Source organism: Bubalus bubalis, chromosome 6 (assembly GCF_019923935.1).
Source record: "Bubalus bubalis isolate 160015118507 breed Murrah chromosome 6, NDDB_SH_1, whole genome shotgun sequence".
Taxonomy (NCBI): Eukaryota; Metazoa; Chordata; class Mammalia; order Artiodactyla; family Bovidae; genus Bubalus; species Bubalus bubalis.
Window position 1 is genome coordinate 57431044 of NC_059162.1, and position 15877 is coordinate 57446920.

At 36.6% G+C, this 15877-nt stretch overlaps 1 protein-coding gene across 13 annotated transcripts in view; it reads left to right on the top strand.

Moving 5' to 3' along the window:
- The first annotated feature begins 714 nt into the window (after positions 1 to 714).
- The window catches only part of ODF2L (outer dense fiber of sperm tails 2 like), a 42330-nt gene continuing 27167 nt past the window's right edge, over positions 715 to 15877 (top strand). For 4 of the 13 annotated variants that reach the window (XM_045166107.1, XM_045166106.1, XM_045166110.1 and 1 more), the window contains exons 1-6: positions 857 to 1061; positions 3044 to 3128; positions 11019 to 11151; positions 13813 to 13872; positions 14000 to 14071; positions 14612 to 14728. In XM_045166107.1, coding sequence (XP_045022042.1) covers positions 935 to 1061; positions 3044 to 3128; positions 11019 to 11151; positions 13813 to 13872; positions 14000 to 14071; positions 14612 to 14728 — 594 coding nt within the window. In that variant the 5' untranslated portion in view covers positions 857 to 934. The other 9 variants (XM_025288351.3, XM_045166108.1, XM_044944757.2 and 6 more) reach the window with 9 other exon arrangements.

Consider the following 15877-nt stretch of genomic DNA (forward strand, 5'->3'; position numbering starts at 1 on the left):
GTTCAGTTGATAGTTTATTTATTTGTAAACCTAATGTGATACCCACGATTTTAAACGTTAGGTTGAAGCGTTGTATAACTTTTTTGTTTTTTAACTTTTCCAAGTAGAATTTTGCCTTGTTCAATTTATAAAAGTATCAGCTGGCTGTAGCACCGATACAAATAATCTGAGACCCGAAAGATGGCTGGGAGGTAGCCGTCCGGCTCTCTCATTTAACAGGACAAAACAGAGGCCCAGAGAATTACCTCGGATAAACGGCTTTTAGCTGTTTACATTTACAGCGAACTTTCTTCCAGTCGCGATTGCCTTGTGTTTTTTTCAAATTTCCCCCTTTAAAAAAACAGAAGGAGGGCACTTTTGATGATTCAAGCCTAGTGTCAGAAGATTTGGAATGCATCGGCCTTATTTCCCTTTTCGGGTGAACTCAACGGTTAAGACTTTTGGTAACTATACACAAGTGCTATCCTTCTCTTAAAACAAAAGGTTGGGGGTGGGGGAGTTTACCGGGAGAAGCAACTCAGAGACGGGACGCCTCCCCCGTGCCCCGCCCCTCACTCCTGACAACAGTAGCAGACGCCGGCGCTCGCTTTCCTGAGCTCGGCCAATTGGCTGCGCCGCTGCGGGCCCGATCGTAGGGGCGGGGCGGCCGTTGCCAGAGAAGCTGCTTGCTGGTTACCAACCCGGTTTTGTCTCGCTTGCTCCCCGTTGGGCATTCTTCCACTCAGGCCGTACGAGGAATTCGCCTGCTTCCAGAGTCACGTCCTTGCCTTCCTTCCTAGCTTTCATCCACTGCACTGCCCCCCGGATCCTGTTCCCTCCCTGCTGGCCCACCCAGGGCTGGAGAGCACAGGTATGCTCGCCAGGGTTTGCACCAACGTTCACCCAACGTCAGCCTTCTGCGGACCCGGCGGCGGCCTTACGTCACGGCGGCGTGATGACGCAGTGGGGGAAGCGACGGCCTGCTTTTGGAGAGGAAAATTTGGGCTTGCGCGGCGGAGGGTCGGTTACCGCGGGTGGCTTTAAGGGTCCCGGGTTGGGCCGTGGCCGTGGCCGTGGCCGTGGTGAGTTACAGAAGTGAAAGGCCCTCGCGTCCACCCAAAACTAACCTCAGCCCCTTTCTGCCTGCACTTCCCACTCGCAGCCTGGGCTTGGGAAAGGCGGCGAGGAAGGGTGTGGTCCCTGGAACAGCCTGGCAGATCGTAGTGAGGTGGGCTTGTCCAGGACGGAGACGTGATCCAGAAGGCCCTGGTAACGGCAGCGCTTCTTTAGGAAATACTGCCCGTTTACGTATTCGGCTGATTTTGAAGAGCCCGCTGTATAATAAGCCAGACTCTAGTAGGCTCCGGGGCTCCTTTAGTAAAGAATACTTCAGGCCTCGGGAAATCATTCCTTTTCCAGGGTCCTAGATTTCCAGCCTCTATTCTTTTAAGTGTGTGGTTTGGACAAGTCACTAACTTCTCTGGTTTCAGTTGCCTTATTCGTAAAATGAGGGATAAGTCACTTTCGAGTGGTTGTAATAAGATTTAAGTTAACCAATGTCAGGTTTTGAGTAGGTGGTCGGTAAGTGGTGCTTGTTTAGTGAGAAAACCATAGCCAGACTTTGGCTGGTGTTGGGGAGAAAGTATTGCAAAGACAAAGTTTCCCTATCACCTCACACACAGTTAGGTTTCATGTGTTTTTGGATGAATGAGGGCTTCCTTGATGGTTCAGTGAATGAGGTTCTTGGAGTAGTTTTAAGTGTCACTTGGTTATGGTTTAAGGAATAGACTGCAGAAAGCCTGTCTACTTTTAAAATGAGTTAAATATCCTCCTGCTTACAATAAGATTGTCAAGGTCATGTTTGTTATGGTCCTTAACAGCCAGGTATCCATTTTCTTGCTTCTCTTTTTCTTATTTCAAAATTGATGTGTATTAGTAAGGTAGTTTTTGCATCGGAAACTCCCAAAGGTATGAGAAAATGGCTTTGTTTATACCGCTGCTAATCACTGCTTAGTTTGTGCAAATGATTGAGACCCTAGAAGCTGGGTATAGCAATGAGGTTAACATAACATCTATTCCCTTGGGCACAGTTCTCTTGGAAGTCAATGATTGTTCCCCTGGGCCCTGGCTTAGTAGAACTCAGTCAGCTTTTTACAACACTGAAGATGATTTGTAATAATTCTGCAAGAATGATTTTTGAAAGAATTATTATGAAGTTGAGTTGAGTCTGTACAGATAACTCTGAGAAGGAAAAAATAATACGTTTATTTTTGAAAGGTTTTTTTGATATGGACAGTTTTTGAAGTTTTATTGAACTTGTTACAATGTAGCTTTTGTTTTATGGGTTTTTTTTTTTTTTTTTTTTTGGCCATGAGACATGTGGGATGTTAGCTCCCTGACCAGGAATTGAACCCATACTGCCTGCATTGGAAGGTGAAGTCTGAATCACTGGACAGCCAGGGAAGTTCTAATACACACTTTTAAACGATTTTCTTCCAACTGGTCTAAGTTAATTTTTGTATTTAACGGGATAAGCAGTCATTTTCTGCAACTTAAATGTTGAGCATCTATTCAGATGGTCATGAGTAAATGAGGGGTTACATTTGATCATTTCCATACTGATCTTTTGCTTTTCCTGTATTCTAATCCCTTCATTGTTTTCTGTGGGGTTTTGTTTGTTTGTTTTAATCACCAGCAGGAGCAACTTTTGATTTTTTTCAAAAATTTTTGTTGCAAAACATTGTTGAAACATTCATCTCTCTTGGGACCTATTTCTACTCTCCTCCATATGCCTAGTCTGTTTTCCAAAACACCACTGGGTTTATCTTTAAAAGATGCACTTCTGATCTGGCATTCTCCTGCTTAAAATTACTTAATGGTCTGTCTTAACCTTTTGGGGAAAAACTCAAGCTCTTGAACTTTGCATAGAGTTACTGCTTTCATATGTCCAGTCAGTCTCATCATTTGCCAAGTGCCCTTTCAAATCATGTTCTGTCATGATTCCTTGTTCTTGCTGGTACTTTACTCTCTATCTGAAATGCCTTTTTCTTTTCCCTTTTGCCAGCCTCAGATGTGTTCTGCTGGACTCTACTGCGGATTCACCTCTGGGAAGTCTCCCAGGATCCTGCTTGTTGCTTTCAGGGTACCCAGTGAGTCCCTTATAACCTTTAGCACACTGGATTTTAGTTGTCTGCTCTCTGTCTTCTCTGGGGCTTCCTAGGTGATGCTAGTGGTAAAGAACCTGACTGTCAATGCAGGAGACATGATACATGGGTTCGAGCCCTGGGCCAGGAAGATCCCCTGGAGAAGAGCCTGGCAACCCACTCCAGTATTCTTGCCTGGAGAATCCCATGGACAGAGGGACCTGGCAGGCTGGAGTCCATAGGTTCGCAAAGGGTCGGATACAACTGAAGTGATTTAGCACGCTCACAGTCTTCTCTCAATTTAGACTTGTCTGTGCCTTCAAGGAGCTCAGTCTTACTCATCCTTTATTTCCTTGTACAGAACAGTTTTCATTTTAAAAATATAAACAATTTATAAGAGTATTGTTAAAACACTTATAAAAGAGAAGTTTGTATGTTACTTTCAGCTGTGTAAATTCTTATATTTTAGTATCTGCTGGCTTTTGCTTCAAAACTGAGTTCCACCACTTCCTTACTTATAAACTCGAGCAAGCTATTTAACCTTTCTAAAACTTGGTTTCTTCATGTGTAGCTTTGGGATGTTAATAGAAACTGTGTAGGGTTTTTGTGAGGTGATGTTATAAGGTAAGTTAATGCTCTGTTGATAAATGGCAGCATGTCCTCATGCTGTTCATGTGTTGAAGGGAAAGAAAATGTTTTATTTTATCTGATAAAAGGATACTGATTATTTAGGGTGAAATGGTACTCTGAAGACTTTGGTCCAGTCTTCTGGGTAATTAAGTTCTCTATGAGGCCTGCTTGATCTCTTAACTGTTTCAGGTTGAATAATAAATTATTTGCTCACCATCACTTATATATTGGATCCTGACCTATGCCTCTCACTGTGTTATGTAATTTTTTGAGGGTAAAGAGTGACGAGTATATTGCCCTAACAGATTTAGTAGCCATTTTAAAATTTTACCCTTTATAGAGCAATTAAATTCTAAACAGTATAATTCTGAAAATATTATTAGATGTTTAGGATTCTTGGTGGACTGAATCAGTCAGAGGAATATTTTGAGAAGGAGGGAGGACTTGGGCCTTGAAAATATGTATGTATCCTTTATTTACAAATCAGACACTCTTCCTGTCAACTTTTTTCTTGATATTATCCAATCTGCAACCCTTTTATGTTTAAATTCCTTTATTCATTGGACAGAAGCATTAGCTAATTTTCAAAGTTAATCTCTCTATAATTAAAAAATGTTTTTTTTTTTTCAATTTTGATGGCTTTCACTCATAAGATCTGTTTTCCATCTCTGGCTATTTTTACCCTGCCTAATTCCAAATATCTTTTTTTTTTTTTTTTTTTTTGCTATGGAGTCCAAAAAGCTATACAATTACATCTCTAGTAAACTTTTGACTAGTGTTTAGTGAGGGAAATGAGTAGCATTTCTGTATCTACTTGGTGTTCTTTGCCAAATATTTCCTAGTGAATATTTCAAAATCTGCATGCTTTTGTTTGACGCTAATGGGAACTAGTTTTCCAAGGGTTAGTATTTGGCAAAACAAAATGAAATATGCAAGATTCATGTGCTTTTCTTTTCAAAGAGATTAGTTTTGAATGCATATTTGAAGCTGATAGAACAATATAGGTGCTATGGAAGGTCATGGACTGTGATCTTTCCTTTCTGTGATCATGGCAGCATCATGGTCCCTGAACAGCCATTGCTCAAATGCTTGTTATTGGCCAAAATGGAACATAGTTTAGTGAATGTAGCTGGGTTGCCAGAAACCCATGACCACTCCTGGAAAAGGCTTTAAATATATGCCTTTTGGATAGAAGGCTGAAAGTCATTTCTATATAAGAAATTTAATTCTTTAAACATTAAAAGTATTTTAAAATTGGTGTTCTTTAGGGATTTGATCATTAAAAGTGTGTGTGCAGAATATGTGTCTTTGTTTCACCATGAGCAAATTGGACAAAAGTTTAATACATTTGTAAATTGGCATTTATTCTACACAATTGATAACATTTCCTTGTGAAATATCTGCTTTTTTTCCATGCAAGAATACATTTGGTGCACCAAGATGATAGCCTTTTTTATAAAGGCAAGACTTTTTATGTTAAAGAAAATTATTACATTTTTCAGCATACAAATGTTTCTGCTCATAGTATTATCACAACACAAAAATAGTGGAGTACCTTGGAACCTCTCAACTTTATTTTGAGAAGTTCCTGTATTCCTATATATTATAAGTGAATAATCCTATATTCATTTCCCACAAAGCTAAGCAAGAACTCATTTAAAGTACTAATACCAAGCTGAATATTTTTTTTAACATTTCTTTTTCTTTATTTATTTGGCTGCATTGGGTCTTGGTTGCCACATGTAGGTCTTCGTTGCTGCATGCAGGATCTTTAATTGAGGCATTTGGGATCTGGTTCCCTGACCAGAGATTGAACCCAGGCCCCCTGCATTGAAAGTGTGGAATTTTAGCCACTGGACACAAGGGAGTTCTCAAACTGAATCTTAACTCATAGAATGTTTTCAATAAATTGAGGATCCTTATCCTCTTATACTGATTTGTAAACTTTTGTTTTAAATGTATGAACTATTGTTCTTTTAGTGATCCCCTAAAAGATGAATCAAAGGGTGAATAGTTATAAAAAGCATCAGTCTTAATTCATCATATTTGTAAATTATGCCAAGCCTTGAGCCCTCTCCTTCAGTTATTACTTAGCTTTTACAAGGCTTATAGGTGCTGAGGATTCTAGTAAAGAAGAAATTTTTCTTGAGATTCCATTGTACAGAGAGACAGATATTTAAACAAGTTAATGGACAAAAGATAAGTACCAAAACTGAGCAAATGAGCAGATGATAATTTCCTTGATTGCAGTGACTTATCCAAGCATATTCATTTTCATCTTTAGGTTTGGTTTTTCATTTGATTTTGTATATTCATGAAAGAAAGCGAAAGTGAAGTCTCTAAGTTGTGTCTGACTCTTTGCGACTCTGTGGACTGAGGCCCACGAGGCTCCTCCGTCCCTGGGATTCTCCAGGCAAGAATACTGGAGTGGGTTGCCATTTTCTTTTTCAGGGGATCTTCCCAACCCAGTGATCGAACTCTGGTCTCTCACATTGTGGGCAGACTCTTTACTGTCTGAGCCACCAGGGAATGCCTGTATATTTAAAAAATTTAAAAAAAATTTTTCTGGACTGCCAATAGCTCAAAATATTGTTATGTCCTAATAACAGATGTTGCATATTTGTAGCAGTCACGTAGATCATCTTAGACTATATGTATCTTATTCTGCATTTCCATTTGACATGAGTTGCTAGTGTTTAAAAAGTATGAGCATGCTTTCATTGGCCTATATCCTAAATATCTCTCTGATATATAGAACCTTCAGACAAAAAAGAGATACATTTTTTACAGACATTTTAAATGATTTCTGAATTGCTAATTAAATATTGTGAATACTTTTCAACCTTTAATTTCACATCTATCTAAAGATCTGAAAATTCTTGAACATATGTATTTTATGATACAGAAAATTAAAACGGATGCATGTTGATGTATGGCAAAACCAATACAATATTGTAAAGTAAAAAAAAATAATAATAAAAAAATTAAAAATAAATAAATGGCAACTTCAAAAAAAAATTACAAGGAGGTAAAGTATCTCTGCAAAATGCAGAAGACCTTAAGTATGATGTTTGATTTTGTATAAACAGAATCAGGGAGACACATTTCCATATATTAGAATTGTGAAAAACAGTCTTAATGATTGCCAAAGCACTAATTCATTAATTAAAATGGAATAGCTTTGAAGAAATTCATAAATGTCATAAATTTAAAATTCACATTTTAAAATGACATCTCCAAATTTGAGAGAAAACAATTAGATTATTTAGTAAGACTTTGATGTAACATCATCTGTCCATTCAGTATCACCAAAGAATATCCTAGATTGAACTTTTTTTAAAAAATAGGATTTATTTGTAGAAATAAGTGAATTTAATGTTGAAAAGTCTACTTAAAAAAAAAACCTTTATCTTTGCAGCTACTGTTGCCAAATACTTTCAAAAGTATCTTAAATTTTTACTGTTATAGGCATGAATAACATTCATTTCTTATTGACTAGATCTAATGAAAAAGGTCAGTTTTCATTCCAATCCCAAAGAAAGGCAATGCCAAAGAATGCTCAAACTACGGCACAATTGCACTCATCTCACACGCTAGTAAACTAATGCTCAAAATTCTCCAAGCCAGGCTTCAGCAGTACGTGAACCGTGAACTTCCAGATGTTCAAGCTGGTTTTAGGAAAGGCAGAGGAACCAGAGATCAAATTGCCAATATCTGCTGGATCATCAAAAAAGCAAGAGAGTTCCAGAAACACATCTATTTCTGCTTTATTGACTATGCCAAAGCCTTTGACTGTGTGGATCACAATAAACTGTGGAAAAGTCTGAAAGAGATGGGAATACCAGAACACCTGCCTGCCTCTTGAGAAACCTATATGCAGGTCAGGAAGCAACAGTTAGAACTGGACATGGAACAACAGACTGGTTCCAAATAGGAAAAGGAGTACATCAAGGCTGTATATTGTCACCCTGCTTTTTTAACTTATATGCAGAGTACATCATGAGAAACGCTGGGCTGGAAGAAGCACAAGCTGGAATCAAGATTGCCAGGAGAAACATCAATAACCTCAGATATGCAGATGACACCACCCTTATGGCAGAAAGTGAAGAGGAACTAAAAAGCCTCTTGATGAAAGTGAAAGAGGAGAGTGAAAAAGTTGGCTTAAAGCTCAACATTCAGAAAACGAAGATCAAAAAAAAAAAAAGCAAATGAAGATCATGGCATCTGGTCCCATCACTTCATGGGAAGTAGATGGGGAAACAGTAGAAACAGTGTCAGACTTTATTTTTTGGGGCTCCAAAATTACTGCAGGTGGTGACTGCAGCCATGAAATTAAAAGACACTTACTCCTTGGAAGAAAGTTATGACCAACCTAGATAGCATATTGCAAAGCAGAGACATTACTTTGCCAACAAAGGTCCATCTAGTTAAGGCTGTGGTTTTTCCAATGGTCATATAAGGATGTGAGAGTTGGACTGTGAAGAAAGCTGAGTGCCGAAGAATTGATGCGTTTGAACTGTGATGTTGGAGAAGACTCCTGAGAGTCCCTTGGCCTGCAAGGAGATCCAACCAGTCCATTCTGAAGGAGATCAGCCCTGGGTGTTCTTTGGAGGGAATGATGCTGAAGCTGAAACTCCAGTACTTTGGCCACCTCATGCAAAGAGTTGACTCACTGAAAAAGACACTGATGCTGGGAGGAATTGGGGGCAGGAGGAGAAGGGGACGACAGAGGATGAGATGGCTGGATGGCATCACCGACTCGATGGACGTGAGCTTGAGTGAACTCCAGGAGTTGGTGATGGACAGGGAGGCCTGGCGTGCTGCAGTTCATGGGGTCGCAAAGAGTCAGACACGACTGAGTGACTGAACTGAACAGAACTGAATGAAACTTAAATTGATAGTTATTCCATGACTTTTATGTCCATTTTCTAGTCTGTTTGGATCAAGATATTATTTTAATACTTCAAGAAATAGACTAATAGTAATTTATACATTCTTGTGAGCATGTAGAAAATAGTGACTTTTTGGAAACTGGCAGTTGGCAATTGTTGAATGATTGTGCTATGCAGTTTTGATATAACTTTAAATTAGTATCACAACAAGTAGCAGCTACAATTTGAGTTTTGCTGTGAAATATTTTTCTTTTAGGCATCTTTAGGATTTTTATCTTATAGGGTAATAACAGAAAAAAAGAATTACTGAAATGTTTAATAATGAAAATATTTCCTAGGTTTCAGCTTAAGTGGAGAACTTGCTGTGGAAGCCACCGATAAATCCATTTAATTTATGGAGGAGACTGCAAATGATGGAAGTCATTCAGAAGAACTCTTTTCCCATTTTGAAATTAGATCAGAGAAAGAACATTTACCACAGGATGCCAGTGAAAATCATCTCAGCTGGTATTCTCAACAATAGCAGGGGATAACTTAATTTTCTTTGTTTCAGGGTTTCATATTTTGTCCATATTGTAAACTATTTCAATTAAATGTAGCATTCTTTCAAGAATATCATCTAACAGTCTAGTAATTAATATTTAATTTGATTACAAAGTACTCATGTAGCAGAATGTGGCTGTTTTCAAATTTTAATGACAGCAATTAAAATTCAAAACATTACCTATAAAAATTTATAAAGTATATACCTTTTTACGTAAGATAAATGGAAATATAAATACCATGTAATATTGGAAATATAGTTAATGAGTACTAATTCACTGTCATTTGGTATATTGCTATCTAAAAGATACCTGTCATACTTTGCTTCTTTGGTATGGGGATGCACTTGTTTTTTGTATGACTCATTGCTCCCCAAAGTGACAGTCTTAAAAATACTGTGGTTGTTGCTATGGATGGTATAGTGCAGCTTTTAGTTATAAATGAAAATAATGTTTGGTCATATATAATTATTTTTTATTTTCTGTACATGGTTTTTAATAATGATAATTGTCTTTTGTAGCCAGCATCTTCCTTAGGCCCATCATTTTAAGCCAGTGGTGCTTAAGAATACGATGTATTTCTTAGAGACATAGCCTTTAAGATGCCTTTCATTGTTGTTGAGCCATTATATTATGTTCCATAGAAGAAAAGTGGTGTCAATTAAAGAAAGACACAGTGCTTTCTGGGAATGCTTGGAATTTTATTTATAAATACTGTAAAAGCCTCTTCAAACTTATACATAGATTTTTGTCCAAATGACTCTGCTCATATAAAGATTAAATGAAATAAATTAGTGAAAGTATTCTCAAAGCTTCTTTATACTCAAAATCCAACTTCTTTGAGTCACTTTTTAACTCAGAGTTCTCTCTGCTATTAGGAGTATTAGTGAAAGGGTATTTCTTAGGCACATCTATATCTGAGATGAAAATTATTGGTGATGGGCTCTTACTTACAGTATACAGAAAGCCTACCTTGGAATCTTGCTTCCAGAATGTTGCTTAACATTCTTACTTCAACAACTCCTTCAAGCCCTCTATGTGACCCTTCTTTGCTAGAGGTTTAAAAAGTGCTGTATCCCATCTCTGGGATATTCTTCATACTATTTGATGCTCATTCTATAAGTTTTGGACATGTACAGGAGAGACAGCTCAAGACGGCTTCCAGACTGACAAAGATTATTAAGAAGCATCCCTATTTGGGGATGTAAAAGTATGAACTTCTTGTCTCCCCCCCAAAAATGTATTTTATAGTGATACACAGTACTGTAGATAAAACATAACCAAGAAAGCAAATATTATCAGTTTCATTTTAAATGATAATGTTTTATAAAACTGAATGTGAAGAATTTTTAGGTGTCTGGAGCAGTGTTTTTTGTGTTTCATTTGTTTAGCTTACACATTCTTCTGGAGGAATTTTTTTGTGAAGAATAGATTTCAAGAAAGGATTGGGAATAAGGGCTAGAAAGTCAGATCTTTTGTTTTTGGACTAGGGAGAAGGGAGGGAAGAAAAAAAGACACACATTCACATAAATCATTTTACAAACTGGAGAAGAGATGTTGAATAATTATCAAATAGTAGAGTGATATATTGCTGTTGGTAGTCTTCATATTTTATATATCTTAACATTTTAGAAACTGTCTTACCATTTATAGTTGTGTAGAAAAAATATGGAAGTATAGAAAAAATGCATACATTTTCAGTGACAGTTTAGTGTTAAATTTTGCAGAGCAATTTATGGAATTGTAATACTTAATCAGGCTATGCTTAGTTTGCACAAAAAAGTAAAACAAATTTATGTAACAGTTTTAACTTAAATTTTCTTTGTGCATAGCCTAAAGCAGGACATCCAAAATGAGAAGACCGAATTGGAAGCATTGTTTAAGGAAGCCGAGTTAGCAACTTGTTCTGCAGAATTACTTCTGCCATTGTTTAAGGACACCATTGAAGAGATTAGTTTTGAAAATGTGAGTACTTGACTAGTGAACATTTAATAAAATGAGGAGCTAGGATAATACTCAGAATGCATTAACTGAGGTCTCATATCTTACAGTAATTATGCTCATACACTGGTATACTGGTATTTAATATTAAAAAAATGCAAGTTTATCAGTGTTCTTTTTTCCTATGTCATTAATTGCAATTCTTTCTGTCAAAGATAATCTCAGGAATGCACTTGATGAGAGGCCAGGCTAGAAATTGTGTACCTCAGTGCTTGACTTACCTGGAGTTGAACTAGAGCCAAGAACTAGAACAGGAGTGAATTTAAAATATTCTGAGAGATGAAATATATTTTCTATAGTACTATGTGGATTAAAAACCTCTATTCTAAAATTACAGTGTATTTAAGTTTCAGTTAAGGGCCAGTTGTATAATATTAGTTTTATTATAATAAATTCCTGAAATACTTTAGGGTTTAAGCCCTTATTTTGATTTCATTTTACTTTAGTATACCATGTAACAAATACTATTCACTGCTCCAGTACTCTTGCCTGGAAAATCCCATGGATGGAGGAGCCTGGAAGGCTTCAGTCCATGGGGTCGCTGAGGGTCGGACACGACTGAGCAACTTCACTTTCACTTTTCACTTTCATGCATTGGAGAAGGAAATGACAACCCACTCCAGTGTTCTTGTCTGGAGAATCCCAGGGATGGCGGAGCCTGGTGGGCTGCTGTCTATGGGGTCGCACAGAGTCGGACACGACTGAAGTGACTTAGCAGAAGCTATAAACTTGGCAAATTTTACTATTACTATGTGCAAAAGAGGGCCTCCCTGGAGGCTCAGTGGTAAAGAACCTACCTGCCAATACAGGAGACCTGTGTTCGATCCCTGGGTCAGGAAGATCCCCTGGAGTAGGAAATGGCAACCCACTCCAGTATTCTTGCCTGGGAAATTCCATGGACAAAGGAGCCTGGGGGGCTACAGTCCATGGGGTCACAAAGAGTTGGATATGACTTAGTGACTAAACAACAACAACAGCATAGGCAAAAGAATGATTTTCTTTACTGGGAAAAAGTATTCTTTGCTAATAGCATTACGTTTTAGAGTCTCTTAATGCAATGTCTTAAAATGTGTTTGTGGCTCTTATATTTTGTCAGGCTAATCTTTCTGCATCCAATTTGAAGATTTCTAAACAGACAGAAATATTAACAATAGAATTAGACGCTTAAACGTGTAAAACAAACTTTAGAACATCTTCTTAGAAAGACAGAATACCAACAAGTAAGAAATACTAAGCACTTCAATAAGCATTTCAATAGTGATATTTCTCACTTGAAGGGTATATTGGTTCTTGAACTGTAGAAATTAAAATATTGGTATATTTGAAATGGAAATGATTCTTGAATTTTTGTTTGAAATGGCAATCATTAACCCCCACTTTCAGTGTTTCATGAGTAGTTTTACGTGAAAGCAGCATATTTTATAGAAAACATTTTTATTTTCAATCTCAAGAACTTTCATTATTTGTTTTACTTGATTTCAGTTACTATAAAAAACTCTTGGAATTTAAGCTCTTGTATTCATTTTATTTATGCATTCATATATTCCTTTCTTAACGGTTTTATTGAGATCTAATTCACATACTATACAGTTCACTGGTACAAAGTGTGCAATTCAGTGATTTTTGGTATATTCACAGAATTGTGTAGTCATCACCGTCAGCTTTGGAGCATTTTCATAACTACAAATAGAAACCCTTAGCCCTTTAGAATTTTGCTTCTCATCCCCATCTACCCCTTCTTTGTCCATTATCTGCTTTTTCTGTATCTGTGGATTTGCTGATTTCACATACTTTTTATCAAGTGAGTGAAAATCACTCAGTTGTGTCCTGCTCTTTGCAACCCCATGGATTATATAGTCCATAGAATTCTCCAGGCCAGAATACTGGAGTGGGTAGCTTTTCCCTTCTCCAGGGGTCTTCCCAATCCAGGGATCAAACCCAGGTCTCCCACATTGCAGGCAGATTCTTTACCAGCTGAGCCACAGGGGAAGCCCAAGAATACTGGAGTGGGTAGCCTATCCCTTCTCCAGTGGATCTTCCTGACCCAAGAATCGAAGCAGGGTCTCCTGCATTGCAGGCAGATTCTTTACCAACTGAGCTATCAGGGAAGCCCTGATATTTTATATAAATAGAATCATATGGTATGTGTGACCCTCAAAGTGAATAAACATTTTCTGCATTCTCATTTAAAATATCTACATGGAATTCTTTTATTGATTTGCTATAATTCTTTAAAACATTTCTTTTTGGCAGACTTTAGGCTGCTTATAATTTTTAACCTGTTTATAAACAGCATTGTGAGCCTCCTTTGTATACAAGGTTCTTGTGATTTTTATGTCATTGGCTTGTACTTTATGAGGCATTATTTAATTTAGAAATTAATTTTATAAATTGTGGACAAAAATTGATTTGGAACACTTAAGCAAAAATCTTTCTGGTTTTTAACTTTAAAAAGCTGAACTGGGCATGGTAGTTGTCCATATTAATTTCTTTGGAAGGCAGCTGTGATCACCACTATATGTTGCACCACATTAATTTCTTAATTTTGATGCTTAATCCACTTTCTGCTATTGTGTAGAGAAATATAGCTTCTGAACACTGATTTATAACTTCTTTTTTCCACAGAGAAGGGAAAGTTTATCCAACTTGTTAGAGAAACTAACTGATAATGAAAGTGAAAACATTGTAAGTCTTTTATACTTGGGAGTCTAGTTTTCTGAATTTTTTTGTTTATATGCTGGTCAGTTTTATAAAATTAGCCAACATTACCCAAGTTGTGATATTTCTAACTTTAACATTTTATTTATTGAAGAATCTTAAGAACAAGGTACTTGAAAAGGAGACCTATATCCAAGAACTTTCTTCTTTGTTTCAGAATGAAAAGGTAAGCAAATTTTGAGCTTAATTCATCATATTTTCTTAATATTGACTCCTTCTTTCCCTTCTTTCCATGCTGGCCTCCTATTTATCCTTATAAATAGACACAAAGTTTTTTAGGTTATTTGGACATTTTCCCCAGTTTTATGTATCAAATATAACATCTTAATTTTTTAAAGTTTTTTCTTTTTAGATTTTTATGATGTTTCATTCAGGGTACTTGGCATAAGTCAGGGACCTATGTATAAATATATATTTCAGTTTTAGTATAAATTAAGGTATTTCTGTGTTTGTAGGATCATTTTAGACATATCCATGATTTTACTTAGGATGATAGATAGGAACTTGTAACAGGAGATAATTAGGAGTTATTAAATTAAAAAAGGGAGTAGAAAACATCCCCTTGATTTAATATAAAATCCATTCATAATGGGAGTGTTGTACTTTGCTCTTTAGTAAATTTTTAGATCACATCCACGTACTGTAAAGTTTAATAATGTAGAGAAGTACATCAAATAACACATTTTTGTTTTGTTTTTTCTTATAGGCAAATGCTTTGAAAGCAAGCCGTTTTTCACAATCAGTGAAAGTAGTACATGAACGACTGCAGTCCCAAATTCATAAAAAGGAAGCAGAGAATGAGAAATTAAAAGAACACATAAAGGTTATAAATACTCATCCATTTTTATAGTTTTAAGTGCTAAAAGTAATGAATGACAATATAGTCTTAATTCTGGAATTTAGTGGTTTTGAAAGAATTCAATTTAAGTGTTGCCATGGGAAATCCATATTTGAGGCAAATCTTAACATTTCTGATCTTTCTAAAGATTTGGCTCCAGATCCTAATATGAAAATGCTCTCTCTCTTTAGTACTGATCTAAGAAGGATTTGTATAAGATTGAATTACTTAAAAAAATCTCTCCTATTATTAAATTATATTTATTTGGAAAAGCTATTAAATATAAGAGAAAATTAAAATAACTTAAAAATACTGAAGCCATTAATATTTGGTATACAGTCATCCCTTTTATGTGCCTATAATATACTTAAATACTCTTGCACTTATTTAATGAGACAATAATGTTTATTATATTGATTTTGTTGCTAATGGTAATAACATTAAGATCAGGTAACCTAGCATTGGTGTTTAGATACTCAAATAACCTGTTACACAGCTTTTTAAGCAGGGTAATTAAGAGGAATTCTCTGGTGTAAACTGCATAGTTTAAATATTCTTGTGGAAGTCTCACAGTCACTTTGAGGTGAGAGTTTGAGGTTGCTGTGGTATGACACAAGCTGACTGCATCTACTGTCAAAGGAAAAGAAGCAGTGTGGCCACTTTTGAAATAGAAGTGTAGAAAGACAAACCCCATTGAGTGTGAGGACTTCTGTGCTGGATTTCTGTTTGCTTTTATCTTCCTGATCATGGCAGATGCCTGTAGCCCAGGCACTTGTTTTTCACGACTGCATATCAAGGTTGTTTTTTCTTTTTTCCTTCAGTGGCAAAAAGCTTTTGCCCATGAAAGAGACATTAAGCAGACTTATGTGAGACATAAACTTTGTCTTTTGTCTGCCTTTAGGTGCTTTTAGCACTTTCCCCCAGAGAGTCCCTGTGTTCTTTGCGTCCGTGTCTTAGGGCACTGGAGATGAACTAGAGTTGAAATTGTACTACTCTGTCATGGTAAATATAAGAGAATACATGTAATTTAACATCTCAGATTATCTACTACAATTTACCTTTTTTTTTTTTTAAATTATGTCCTTAAATAGCAGTTGGGGAAGTTCTTGAAAATATTTTCTTTAGTTTAAAAAT